At 36.2% G+C, this 13,538-nt stretch overlaps 1 protein-coding gene across 1 annotated transcript in view; it reads left to right on the forward strand.

The window, feature by feature from the left end:
- The first annotated feature begins 2,894 nt into the window (after positions 1-2,894).
- tmtopsb (teleost multiple tissue opsin b) overlaps positions 2,895-13,538 on the forward strand; it is a 30,439-nt gene continuing 19,795 nt past the window's right edge. The window contains exon 1 of the mRNA XM_044104048.1: positions 2,895-3,845. Coding sequence (XP_043959983.1) covers positions 3,479-3,845 — 367 coding nt within the window. The 5' untranslated portion in view covers positions 2,895-3,478. The remainder of the gene's footprint in view (positions 3,846-13,538) is intronic.

Here is a 13,538-nt window from a genome sequence, read left to right on the forward strand (position 1 = left end):
GTCAGAGAATGTTTTGAGAACATGGAAAATCCATTCACACACCTTAACACTGAAACAAAGAGGCAAAGGTATTTTGAAAAAAAATGGAAAATTGTTGAACCAATAGAGCATGTCCTTGGAGTGCGTTATGATACACGTTTGCATAAAACAACAGGTGTTTACAGTCAAATTCCTGTTAATGACAAATTTATGTATGTACCTATTTTAGGAACTCTTGAGTCATTGTTTACTAACAAAGAACTAAGTATTTGCTTTCAACAAGTAAAGTGCCATAAAGATGGGCTCTATAGAGACATCAGTGATGGTTCCTATTTCAGAAATCACTCATTATTTTCAGAGCAAGAACATGCACTCCAAATACAGTTGTACTATGATGATTTTGAAACGGCAAATCCTCTGGGACCCAAAAGGGGTTCACATAAACTTGGCTGTATTTATTTTATTTTAAGAAACTTACCAGCTAAACTAAATTCAGTTTTGATGAACATTCATCTTGTTTCTCTTTTTCATGCTGAGGACTTGAAGAAGTATGGTTTTGGTCCCATCTTGGAACCTCTTATTAATGACTTGAAATGTCTTGAGACGGAAGGTGTTAAGGTACCATTTTCTGACGTACCATTAAGAGGTTCAGTTGTTCAGGTTACTGGTGATAATTTGGCATTGCATAGCCTTTTTGGTTTTGTTGAATCATTCAGTGCAACTTATTGTTGTCGGTTTTGTTTAACTGATAAAACAAAGTTTCAGTCAGTATTCAGTGAGGATAACCAAGACCTAATTTTTCGCACTAAAGAGCTCTATTCAGAACATTGCAATGCTCTGGCACAAAATCCCACTCTTGTACATTATTTTGGTGTAAAAAGAGAGTGTCCTCTTAATGCACTACAGTATTTTCATTGTTCAAACAACTATGCAGTTGACATAATGCATGATCTGTTGGAAGGTGTTGTGCAGTATGAACTTCAGCTTCTTTTTCAGTACATGGTTAGGACTTCTATAGATTTAAACACCCTTTCAGAAAGGATACAGAGCTTTAACTATGGATACCTTGAGAGAAACAACAGACCTAGTGCAGTCAAAATGGATGGTAGCAATGACCTGGGCCTCAATGCTATTCAGTCATGGTGCCTCTTGCGCAATACACCTTTGATTTTTGGAGATCTAATTGACAGGGACAACAGTTACTGGAGGGTAATTCTTCTTTTGATTCAAATTGTCAATATTGTGTTCTCACCAAAAATCACAGATGGTATGACTTATTTCTTAAAGCATTTAATTTCTGACCATCATAGACTCTTTAAGTCTGTATTTACAGATAAAAAGTTGATTCCAAAACATCATCTGATGATTCATTATCCCAGATGCATCAGAAAAATAGGACCACTCATCCATATGTGGTGTATGAGATTTGAAGCTAAACACAATTTCTTCAAGAAATCTGTAAAGAACTTTAAGAATATAACTAAAACACTAGTAAAGAAGCACCAGAGGCAGTTGGCTTTTCATTGGGAGAATTTTTACTTTCAAAGGTTTCAGTTTGGCCCTCTTAAAGATTACCAAACAAGTGAGTTAGATTACAGTGGCATCTTAAGGTCTTGTCCCAGATTGAATGTACCTTGTGTATCCACAACTTCATGGCTGAAAAGCTTTGGAACAGAATACCACATTGGAATGATTGTCTGTACAAGTACTGAAAATGAAATGCCTGTTTTTCAAAAAATACTTAACATCATAATCAAGGATGATGAAGCATTTTTTGTTACTGCTAAAGTTATTACAGAGTGTTTTGATGATCATCTGAATGCTTTCAGAATAGAGATTGTGGATGATGTGTTTGCTATTATTTGTCTCTCTAATCTGATATATTATCAGCCTTATGACAGGCAGTTTTCAGCTGATGATGATGAAAGAACATATATTGTGCCCCGCTACTGTTTTGTATGAGCTGTGCATTGAAGGTCTGTAATACTGAAATGGGTTTAATAAAAGTTGAAGTTTCCATTTCTGTGTATTGTTTTGAATATTTTTTTACCACTGGATTTGGTTGATATTGACACCTTGTGGGGTCAATTATTTACCTTTTTAACACAACATTATATTTGAGGTTAACACTACATTAGTGTTACTTTTGACATTATATTTTAACACTAACACCGTTGTAATGTTAATGTGACACTCGGTATTGTTGAATATTAACAATATCTGGTGTTAATTTAACAAAAAAATAGGTGTTAACCTTTTAACACTTTGAAAAGTGTTACTTTAACACCAGCTGACTTGGACACATATAGACACTTTGTGGGTGTTAAAATTAACACTGTGGGTGTTAATTCACCACCGCCATTTTTACTGTGTACTGAGTTTCCACTATTTCTGAAGATGTTTTTTTTTTCAGACCTTTTGAGCTCAGATTTCTTTTTACTTTTTCATTTCTGAGATTAATCTCAACATTTTAAAAGATTTTCTTGTAAATTTTCAAATTTGGGAGGTCAGACATGTTATTGTTTTTGTTTTGTTCTTTTTAGAATATTTCTAAAATTAATCTAAAAATTTTTCCGTCTCTTCGCAAATTTTTCACTTTTCAAGCTCAGAGATTTTCTTGTTCTAGAAAATCTCTCAATCTCAAAATGTCTGTGTATTTTTTGTGCCAATTCTAGACATTTGGAGCTCTGAAATTTCCTTATTTTTTGTTAAAATTGCATGAGATTAACGTCAGTTTTTTCTAGCAAATATTGCAAATACTCTTGGAGCTCAGAAAAAGTTTTTTCTGGAAACTTTCAGATCAATTTCAAAATTTCACTTTTTTTTCTCACAAGTTTTCAACTTTTGGAGATAATAAATTTTTGTTTTTGTAGAAAATGTATCCAAATCTCCAAATTTCTTGTTATTTTTCTTGCAAATTTTTGACTTTTCAAGCTCAGAAATGTTTTATATATATATATCAAAGTGTCTGTGATTTTCTTCTCACAAATTTTGAACTTTTGGACCGCAGAATATTTTTCTAGATAATTTTTGACAACTACTATCTACTGTTTTGTTTTTCGTTGTTGGTGTTTTTAGAATATGATGATCGCATGAACGTACTGTAATGAAACCCAGCAGAGCCCCTTGTCTTTCTGCTCTTCATCCTCTCTCTCATTGTCTTCTGACTCGACTGGCTCCCAGTTGCCTCCAAACACTCTGGCGCAGACTGCGCTCCGACGCCGCCTCCTGTTGAGTTTCGTCCCCCGGCGCGTTAAAAGGGGCAGTTGGCGATAAAAGCAGAAGCGCACAGCTGAATGTGAAGCGGGTTGGGGGGCGGCTCTCTGGATCGCCCCCATGTCCTCTCTGAGTCTTCCCTCATTGGACACTTTGCTCCGCTCAGCAGGAACACCTGTATGCACGATGCGCGCAAACTACCGCTGTGCGCCATCTCCTCTCCGGATGCGCTGACCGAGACCCGGATGGGTGCAAACTTCCCTTCTGGTCCAAACTTCCCGGTATGATCGCTTCCAACGCGAGCCTGAGCTGTGCGCGGTGTCCCGGGGAAGCGACGACGGAGGCGAGCGGAGCGGTTCCGGGCTCAGTGCCGGCGCCCTCCCTGAGTCCGACGGGGCACCTGGTGGTGGCGGTGTGCCTGGGCTGCATCGGCACGCTGGGCTTCCTCAGTAACTTCCTGGTGCTGGCGCTGTTCTGCCGGTACCGGGCTTTGCGCACGCCCATGAACCTGCTGCTGGCGAGCATCTCGGTGAGCGACCTGCTGGTCAGCGTGCTGGGCACCCCGTTCAGCTTCGCGGCCAGCACCCAGGGGCGGTGGCTGATCGGACGAGCTGGATGCGTTTGGTACGGCTTCATCAACGCGTGTCTGGGTAAGAACACTTCTGTATTAGGATTTCTGCGTGAATAAATGTTCCAGATTATTGTAGCTGCTTGTTCAGAACCAGGTCTCCCGAAAGGAGCGTCCTACATATTCACCTGTTTATTCCAATTCAAAAATATTTTATTGATTAAAAGAAGAAGAAATTAACGCATTTAGTTAAAGCTGCAATATGTAACTTTTATAAAAAAAAATACTTTTCCCATATTTGTAAAATATTTCACCATGTCGTGACAGTATAATCTGTGTTTTTATTAACCACAGAATCGTTCAGATTGAAATGACAAACATAAATTTAATGGAAACATGCCAATTTAAAAGAAAACTCATGTTTTCTTGGGTGGGGGAAAAGTTTTTGCGCTAGGATCAGTTTTTTTTTTTACCTACATCGGAAAACATGTTTTTTTTCACTCGAGTCACGTGATCAACAGTCGGCGTTAATACAGGCGAAAACACAGCATGTTTGTTTAGTGAGCAAATTTAGTTATGTGTGATTTTAATTTGGTTTTCTCAACATTAGAAGAATATTGACAATCGTAATCTGCTTGTTTCCGCATCACACAAGTCACGTGACTAACAGCTGGAGAAAACGATGAAGAAGACAATAGGAAGTAGGAGAAAGATCATGGTTTGTTTTTGTTTTGCTTATTTTTCTCAGACAACCTGGCTCTGCAGATTTCTCACAGCCTCGCACAGTTCATAAAACTTGTGTGTCATTCCAACGTGTTGAATCCCTAGCTCTGATGTAAAATGGCCGACTACAATTTCAGCAAACATAGCTGGTCTCAATATAAATATGCCTGGATGGCATCATGACTGAAATCTGAATATTTCATGTACAGTAACTGTTTTTTAAATGATTTTAAACGTGAACAAGTTTATTCATGTGGCATTTTAATTAAAAGTTTCATTTAATGGAAACACTAGAATTGTGAAAATGTTTTTTTTTTCTTACATTAGAATATTGACAAAGTTTTGAGCACATTTCTAATAGAAACGCAGCTTGAGACAGATAATCAGTGAAAAGTTTAATCTCCTCCACCTCCTTCTTGAGCTACTATTGTTGAGGAAATGCACTGCTCCAACCAAAAACAACCAATCAGAGCCAGGAGGGGGGTCTAGCGCTGTCAATCAACCTCATGTACTCCCTGCTGGATGTGCTAATGGCAGAGAAACAACTTACAGGTAAACTGCTTATCTGCCATCATTGGTAGCCATGGTGACTAATCTTAACGTGGCTTGACATTGTATCATTAAAAGAGCTAAGTCCTGCCTCCTAGCTCTGATTGGTTGTTTCTAGTTAGCACTGGGAAAAGGCAGAGGAGCTCAATTTTTGTAAGATTATCTGTCATAGTTTCAACAAATATGTAGAAAAAGATGTTTTTATAGAAGGTAAATTCTGCAGCTTTAAAGAGTTATTCTAGATGGTACTGTCTGTGGGTAGGAAAGATCTCCTGTAGCAGTCTGTACTGCAACAAATTTGAAGAAGCCTCTGACTGAATAGCTGCCTTTACATTACAAATATCCACAAAACTTTGTTGATATTCTGCTTATGTCTAATAAACATAATTTCACAATTTTAGTGTCTCCATTAAATAAGAAACACACCTTAAATCAAACGTAAGTTTTATCTTGTGATAAATCTTTAACAGACGTGCAATGCAATCATCCTCCTACCATTTCCTGTCGTCTTCTTCATCATTTATGCCAGTAGTAACATCTGGTTGTTGATCACATGACTGGTGTGATGTGAAAAAAAGTGTTTCCATTGCAGTTTTGTGAAATAGATTAATTTTGATACAGTTGGGGATAAAAAACACCTCTTCTTTGCGGCAAAACTTTTTTTTTTATCAAAAAAGAAGTTGTTTTTTTAAATTGCAGTGTTTCCATTAAATGAACAAATTTTCGAAATGTCAAATTGTGCAATAGGGTTAATGAAAAGCTACTGACGTTATCAAGAGAGGACGTATCCAACGTAATCCGATAAATATATCATAAATAAAAATAAACAAAGGCTTAAAGTGCAGTTCAGTGAACCAAACTTGAAAATTTAACTTCATTCAACAACTGAAAGCAAATTTATTCATTCAGCTTTAATCCCTGAGGTACATAAAGGAATATAATGTCATTCATAGAGGAGATGCACGCTAAAATAAAACACAGAAAAAGCATTTCTGAGCCTCATCTTTAATAGATTAGCTCTGAGTTGATCCTCTGAGGATGTTGTGTTGAAATTTGTCGACCCAACCCAATAAAAATCAAGACTTGTAAGCCGGTAGATTTGAGGACAGTCGGTGTAATTACTGCGCAGGATTTATTGATGTGGCTTCTGGATTTTCCAGCCACTGGAGCGATGTCAGCTGAAGGCGAGCGATGACGTGACGGAGGCCTGACCCTGCCGACCTGATCGGGGTTCTCACTTCTGATCTGCTCTGCTTGTTCTTAAAGAGGCTTTAACAATCAATCCTCCTTTGAATAGAGACTGCTCTTTATTTATATAATTGCTCTGGCATTAATTACCAGTTCACCTTCTGAGATGTGAATAAAAGGTTGTGAGATTAACTTGTTATTGGTCTTAAATTAGAGGAAATGATCAAAATAATCAGTTGATATTTTACAGAATGCAGTAAAAGAACCAGAAGCTGTGAGAGGCCTGGAAGGTTGATACAACAGCAGATCTTTAATGTATTGTGGTGCTAAGCTGTTCAGTGATTTCTAAACTAACAACAGTATTTTAAAGTCTATTCTCTGAGCTACAGGGAGCCACAGGAAGGACTATAGAACTGGGGTGACATGGTTTAACTTCCTGGTTTTAGTCAGAATGCCAGCAGCAGCGTTCTGGATTTGCTGCAGCTGGAGGATTGATTTTTTAGGCAGACCTGGAGCAGTAATAAATGTAACTAAAGATAGACGCATGGATAAGTTTCTATAGATCTTGTTGAGTCATTTGACCTTTAATCCTTGAAATAAGGGATAGAAGGCTGACTTTGTAACTGTTTTTATGTGTGTCTGAAAGTTCAGGCCAGATTTCAGGCCTGATCTATAGTTTCCAGCTATAGATCTCAACTGAAGCTGACTCTAGATTGTTCCTTTTTAGGTCCAAAGATAATAATTTCAGTTTTGTTTCTGTTCAGCTGGAGAATGTTATGGCACATCCACACATTTATCTGTTGGCATCTGTTCAGTGATTGGATGGGTTCAGAGTCACATGGTGGCGTCGTAATGTAGAGCTGTGCATCATCTGCATACTTATGGTACCCAATCTGATTACTTGTTACCTTGAGATTAAGTAGCTATTAATTAGAGGGGGGCCCAAGATTGAACCTTGTGGTATCCCACACATGGGACTTCTGTCTGACTTGATGAGAAGCTACCAACTGTACTTTTGGCCAACAGTGTCACTGAACACTTTGAAATCCTCATATAATATATAAAAATCCCTAGTTTGTTTTTCTTTTCACACCTATTCAAATTAGGAAAATACTTCAAACTATTTTCATGTTTTTCTTTAATTCTCCAGGCGCTGAAGGAATCCTGTGATACAGAAATATAAGCATGTGTCTGTGATTGTTTAGTGTGCGTGTTTGACCTTTTTCAGATTGAAGTATGTTAAGATATCCAAATATATCCCATCAAGCACTTCACATTTATAGGTCAGTTTCTTCTTCTTCATGTTAGAACTAGAGATCAATGCTTCTTCTGTTCAGCATCTAACATTAACTTCATTTATATATATTTAACAACAGTCATTCTGCCTAAAATAATTAAGTGAAAACTCCTGGCAAGGCTTTGGAAACATCATTTATCTGTTCGGTGCTAGGATGTACAAATTGCCTCGTTTCCACTGAATCAGTGTGCTTCTGTCTGTTATTTTATCTGTTTCGATTCTAAAAGAAAAGCCACAATATTGCAAGAATAAAGTTGTACGAGAATAAAATATTACAAGAATAAAGTCAAAAATAATACGTGAATAAAGTTGTATAGTGTTAGAAGAATAAAATCATAATATTACGAGAATAAAGTCATAATGTTAAAAGAATAAAGTGGTGATAATACAAGAAAAGTCATAATGCTACGAGAATAAAGTTGTAGTAATACGAAAATAGTCATATGAGAAGTAAGTCAAAACATTAGGAGAATAGAGTCGAAATAATTCCAGAATAAAATTATGACTTTTATTTACTTAGCATAGCCCTAACAGTCTGTGGTAAGAAAGATATGTTTTGATTTGTCTTCTTTTTTTGGCAAATAAAATTAGAAAGGGGAAAATAAATTAGTATATACTTCTTCCTTTAATCTTCAAAGGTCACTTAAGTAAAGATATTAATTTAATCTCAGGATAAATCCAGTTATTTTGCGAAGGCCTCAGCATTAGACGGGTCAGAGGTGAAGTAATAAAATAAAAACTCAAGATCTGAACATCTCACAAATCTGTTGAATCTCTAAAAAGTTTCTTGTTTGGTTTTGTTGGACTTTAACTCTTCAAATTTACTAAATAATTCTACCTTTCTACCTGTTTTGTTTCCAGAATAAGCAGAAAAATAAGGCATAAGTTAACCCTCACCATTAATTTAAACAGTTATTAGCAACAAGCATTAGAACTGAGTGTGGATCAAAGACTATTAAAGATGTTAAAGAAGAGCTTCTTCTGAGATTTCTGAGACCTTTGGGAATGCCGTTTCCAAAACGCTGGAAAAAGATGGATGAACATCAAAGATTAATTTAGTAGTTGGGGGTGATTTATGGCTGTAATTGGCCAACAAGTGGAGAAAAAGTCCTGCAGGGTTGAAAGGCTTTGCGTGATATTGATAGAAGTCAAGATGATGTTGATTTAAGCATTAAATCTGAATGTGATCTGAACATCTTTTGGAGGAGTGAGATCAAACTTGAGTGTGTTTAATTGCTACCCACAGAGGAGCTTCAGTTTGAAAAGCCTCGTTTGGATTCACACTGAGCTGCAGCGTGTTCATTAGGTGCAGTCAACTCCTACTTATTAGCTCTGATATTTCGCTCGCCTGCAGACGCGTTCCCAGTTTCAGCCTCGATAACAGAAGAACGGACAGAGAAACATTTAATTCCTGCTCATAGATCTTAAATTCAAAGCCAGCTCTTAAAAGCAAAGCAATTACAGTTAAAGTTTATCTAACCATAAATGCACAAAAATGGATATTGAATCACTTTCAGGTCGACTAAACATGCATTTTTCTGCTTCAGATTAAACTGGGACGTTGTTTGACTCTCCGCCTACGCAAATGGAGATGAACAGCGCTCTGTTTGGGAATTCACAAATAAAACTATGTCCGCTCCAGAGTAATTACCTCAGACAACATGGGAGTTATTGTAGCGTGCAGCGCCGGACGTCTGGCAAGCTTGTACTGCAGCCTGGTTAGGTCACTCGTTATGATAAAATAACTTCAATGAAGACACCAAGAACATCTGACCTGCTTCTTTCTGCAACTTTGAGATGAATCTCTTCTCCAACACACCTAAATCAAATTAATGACTCATATAACATGTTCAACGTTTGTCTTTGGCACACCTGGTTTAAAGAGCATTTGCTAAAAATGTTTAAAAAGCCTTGAAATTGATGATCGTTTCATTCCTGTAGCACAATTAAATGTCGAAAATATAAGAAAAACTCCGGCTTTAGCTTCACTTCAGTTATTTAGTGAAGAAAAATCCTTTGTTAAGAAATAATTGTTTTCTACTGTAGGTGTTGTTTTGAAGTGGGCTTATATAAAAAACCTTGAATTGGCAATTGTCTGCCTCAGTGAGGCACAAAGACAACTGTATGTAAACAAAAACCTCTATTTAACCAAAAAATAATTGACAAAGTGAACAGAAATGCAAATATTAAATTAAAAAAAAATCAGGGTAAACAAAAACTGATCTCTAACAATATATATAAACTACACACATGGGGCATTATTACACACAAATGCTATTGTACAAGAAACAACAAAACAAATGAAATGTCAAGCCAGCAAATTAAAACTATGACAAGAGTTAAAACAACAATAACAAAAAAAGTTTCCAGTTATTGGAAGTTTACGGATCCAGCATCAGCTGCCTGATGGATTCCTTCACTTCCTGGTGTTGCATCATAAAAAGGCCCCTCTCCCTGCCAAGCTCTCATTTTACCAAATGTGTGGACCCATATTAGCAAACAACGGTTTTATTGCAGAAAGTGACGTAGTTGCAAAGGGTCAATACCGGAAGTCCACTGTATTCATATATTTTCTTCTTTCTGCTCACAGATAGCATGTGACGTTTAGGACTCTCATGTTTGTTATTTCTCATAGTTTTTAAGACAGTCTAACAGAAATGAATGAGATTACACTGTTATGTCAAAAATTAGTTGAGGATTATTCAGCAGCTAAATTTCTTTATTATGATTCACTTCCTCGCTCAGTTGTTTCTTTGTATAAAGACAAATAAATCTTGCAGTTAAAATCATAGTTACTTAATCTCAACTTTATTTTGCAAACAAAATCAAACTTTTATGACACCGAATCAATCACTAAACCTATTATTTACAGGAGATGGTTGTAAGATTGTGCTGAGGAAGCAGCAGCAAGGAAACACTGACAAACGACCTGATTTGTCAGAAATACAATCAGGATCCGGAAAAGAAATAAAACGAAGACGTAGCAATGGAAGAAAACAGCAGAGGAAAGAAAGTAGAGAGATGAGAACGAAGAGAACTCCAGAAAGGAGGTGAAGATAAAAGAAGCAGCAGCCAAAATGAAAAATGCTTAGTTAGTTTGCTGACTCAGTCCAGGGACATTAGGTCATTCATTCCCCCCATAAATCTATTCTACACCTTTCCTGAGTTGGAGGATGAAGAATCAGGCCTTGGGTAAAAAACCTATTAAAATGCATGCTGGAGAATCAAAGTGGGCCGTGTTTGAATGAGAGCCAGCATTAGGGACCCGTATTCCCACCAGGCTCTGGGTGCAAACTGTGCAATCGTCACAAAAATTAATAGAAAACCGGCGGCTGCTGAGATAAAGCTTCAGAACACAGAGCACCCACTTCAGCACCGTGGGGAGGTTTCACACAAATATTTCTCTGATCTGTTTACTTATTAATGGCGAGATGAATCCCTGTCATTATTTTTTGTTTATTTGTCTTTTTAATGCCATTATTGCATTCTTTCTTCCGTTTTGTGTAACCTTCAAAATCCAGAGATTGTGTTAGACTTTCCTACACGAAACAAATTATTTCTTTAGCATCTCAGCAACTTTTACAAAGGTTACATTACATTCAGGTGTGTTTGAGCAGCAATGCTTCCAAAAATAAAGCAATAGTGGATCTTCACATTTCTGCTACAAAAGATGTTTCCATTTATCATATAACTGTGGAATTATATAGAACACACCAATTTTGAAAGAAACTCTAGTTTTTTCTATATTTTATATCACACGAGTCACATGATCAACAACCGGATGTTACTACTGGCAAAAACCACAAAGAAGATGACAGGAAGTAGGTGGAGGATTGCGGTATGGCACGTATTATTGTGTGAACAAACTTATCCACCTGGGATTTTAATTTTGTTTCTTGATTAATGAAAACACGGCAATTGTGAATTTCTGTTTTTCCGAAATTAGTGGAATATTTACAAACTTTTGCGCACCTTTGTAATGGAAACGCAGCTACTGACACCATACTTACCAGTACCACATTTATTTCTGTTCGACCGTCTGAAGCTTATTTGGTTTTAGAATAAAATTAATCATGTAAAGGTGTAAAAGGATTTGCCGTTGCAGTAACTAAGGTAGCAGTTCATGAGTGAAAAAGAAAGTATTACATAATAAACAGAAAGCAGCTGCATTTAAAATACTTTTCTACAGAGTTTTACAAAAATTGAAGTCACAAATGAAAAGTGCTGTAGCTAATGAATCAAAATAAAATCATGTACAAAGATTTTGATAGAATAATAGTGGATGGAAGCGGTTAAAAATCACGATATATAATCAGATAGATTAATAATAATAATAATAATAATAATAATAATTTTAGCAATTTTCATTTTGAAAAGATGAAAAGCTTTTATTTTTCTTCTTTAGATTTTGTACTTTACCTGTTCTCATCCTCCAGCCTGGCCAAATTTTTAGCCAATCATCAGCCTCCGTTTGGCAGGAAGGTGAGGTGAATATCTGTGATTAAAATCCCGCAGAGTCGAGGTAAAGTGCCTCTGAATCAGCACTTCAGCCTGATTAACTTTTATTAAGACTTATTCTATTCAGCAACAATTAACTTGAATACATTCAGTAATTTACAACTGCTAAAGGTGACTTTATAAACTTTAATACAAGTAATTAGTCATGTCTCAATGGGTCATTGTAGTTTATGTGGTGCAACATATAAAAGTTTGATTAAAACAAAACTAAGGGGATAAATAATATTTTCTTTAGCCAACTAAGTCCTTTTTTTAAATTGAACTCTTGCTGCTATGTACAATATATTAAATTACATTTAAAAATCTTTATAATGAAACAAAAAACAGACATTATGACCTTTGTGAAACAATTATTTTACTTTTCATGGAGCTCTGTGGGTGCTGATTGGTTTGGAGGATGATATTTATAATTTAATATTTTTACATATTTTCTTTCTTCTATTGGCTTCCTTTTGTTCGTCTAAGTAAAGGCATTGAACAAACCCCTGTAGCTTGTTAAGTTTTGAGACAATTAGTAAATGTTTAACAAGAATCTCTCATCATTTATGTTGCTGTGTAACCATGTAAAATGAAAATAGCCTGAGGAAAACACAATTCACTGAAGGCTTTAGGAACTGGTGAATTATCTGAGAAAGAAATGTTTCTTTTTTCTTTAACAGCACAGAATCAATCATTTGTAGTGATGCATACACACACAGTGTGTGTATTGAACATTGTTCCATAAATTAAATTTTTTCTACCATGTATGCACCATGTACACAAAGTGAAGGCAGTTTATTCCAGCAGAGATGAAGGAAAAATATTTTAAAAAGTGTGAATTTGTTGGGGGGAAATGACCATAAACCTGCTATTGAAAATGATTCAGGTTATTTTTTTATTAGTTTTCATTTTGTGGTGGGAATGAAACGTGGAAGAAAATAAAAATAAAAGGCGATCAAAATGAGATGAAAGCAGCTCCGGTTTTGGTTTTGATATTTCATTCTTTTGGAAATTGTTGCTTCAGTTTGGAGAAAAACCATCTCATGTTGGGTCCTGGACGTCGTCATAGCAACGCATTTTCATTGGTTCAGGATTCCCAGGCAGCCTGGAAAAGAATAAAGGATATGGAAAATATTTGTATTTATCCACCCATCCATTGTCAAATAGTCCTTCATCTGTTCATTGGTTCACCCTCCATTCATTCATTCATTCATTCATTCATTCATTCATTCATTCATTCATTCATTCATTCATTCATTCATTCATTCACCAGTCCCTTCATTGTTTTCTTTTTGTTTTTACTCATTCATTCATTCATTCATTCATTCATTCAGTCATCCATCCATCCATCCAATAGTAGCGTAATCCATTCATCCATCCATTCATCTGTTTATTTGCCCATTCATCCATTCAGCCATCCATTCTCCAGTAGTCATTCATCCATCTGTTCAATGGTCCATTCGTCTGCCAACCATTCTTTCACTCAATCAGTTTTTTTATTAATTTGTCCATCCGTTGATT

This window comes from Gambusia affinis, linkage group LG21 (genome assembly GCF_019740435.1).
Source record: "Gambusia affinis linkage group LG21, SWU_Gaff_1.0, whole genome shotgun sequence".
Taxonomy (NCBI): Eukaryota; Metazoa; Chordata; class Actinopteri; order Cyprinodontiformes; family Poeciliidae; genus Gambusia; species Gambusia affinis.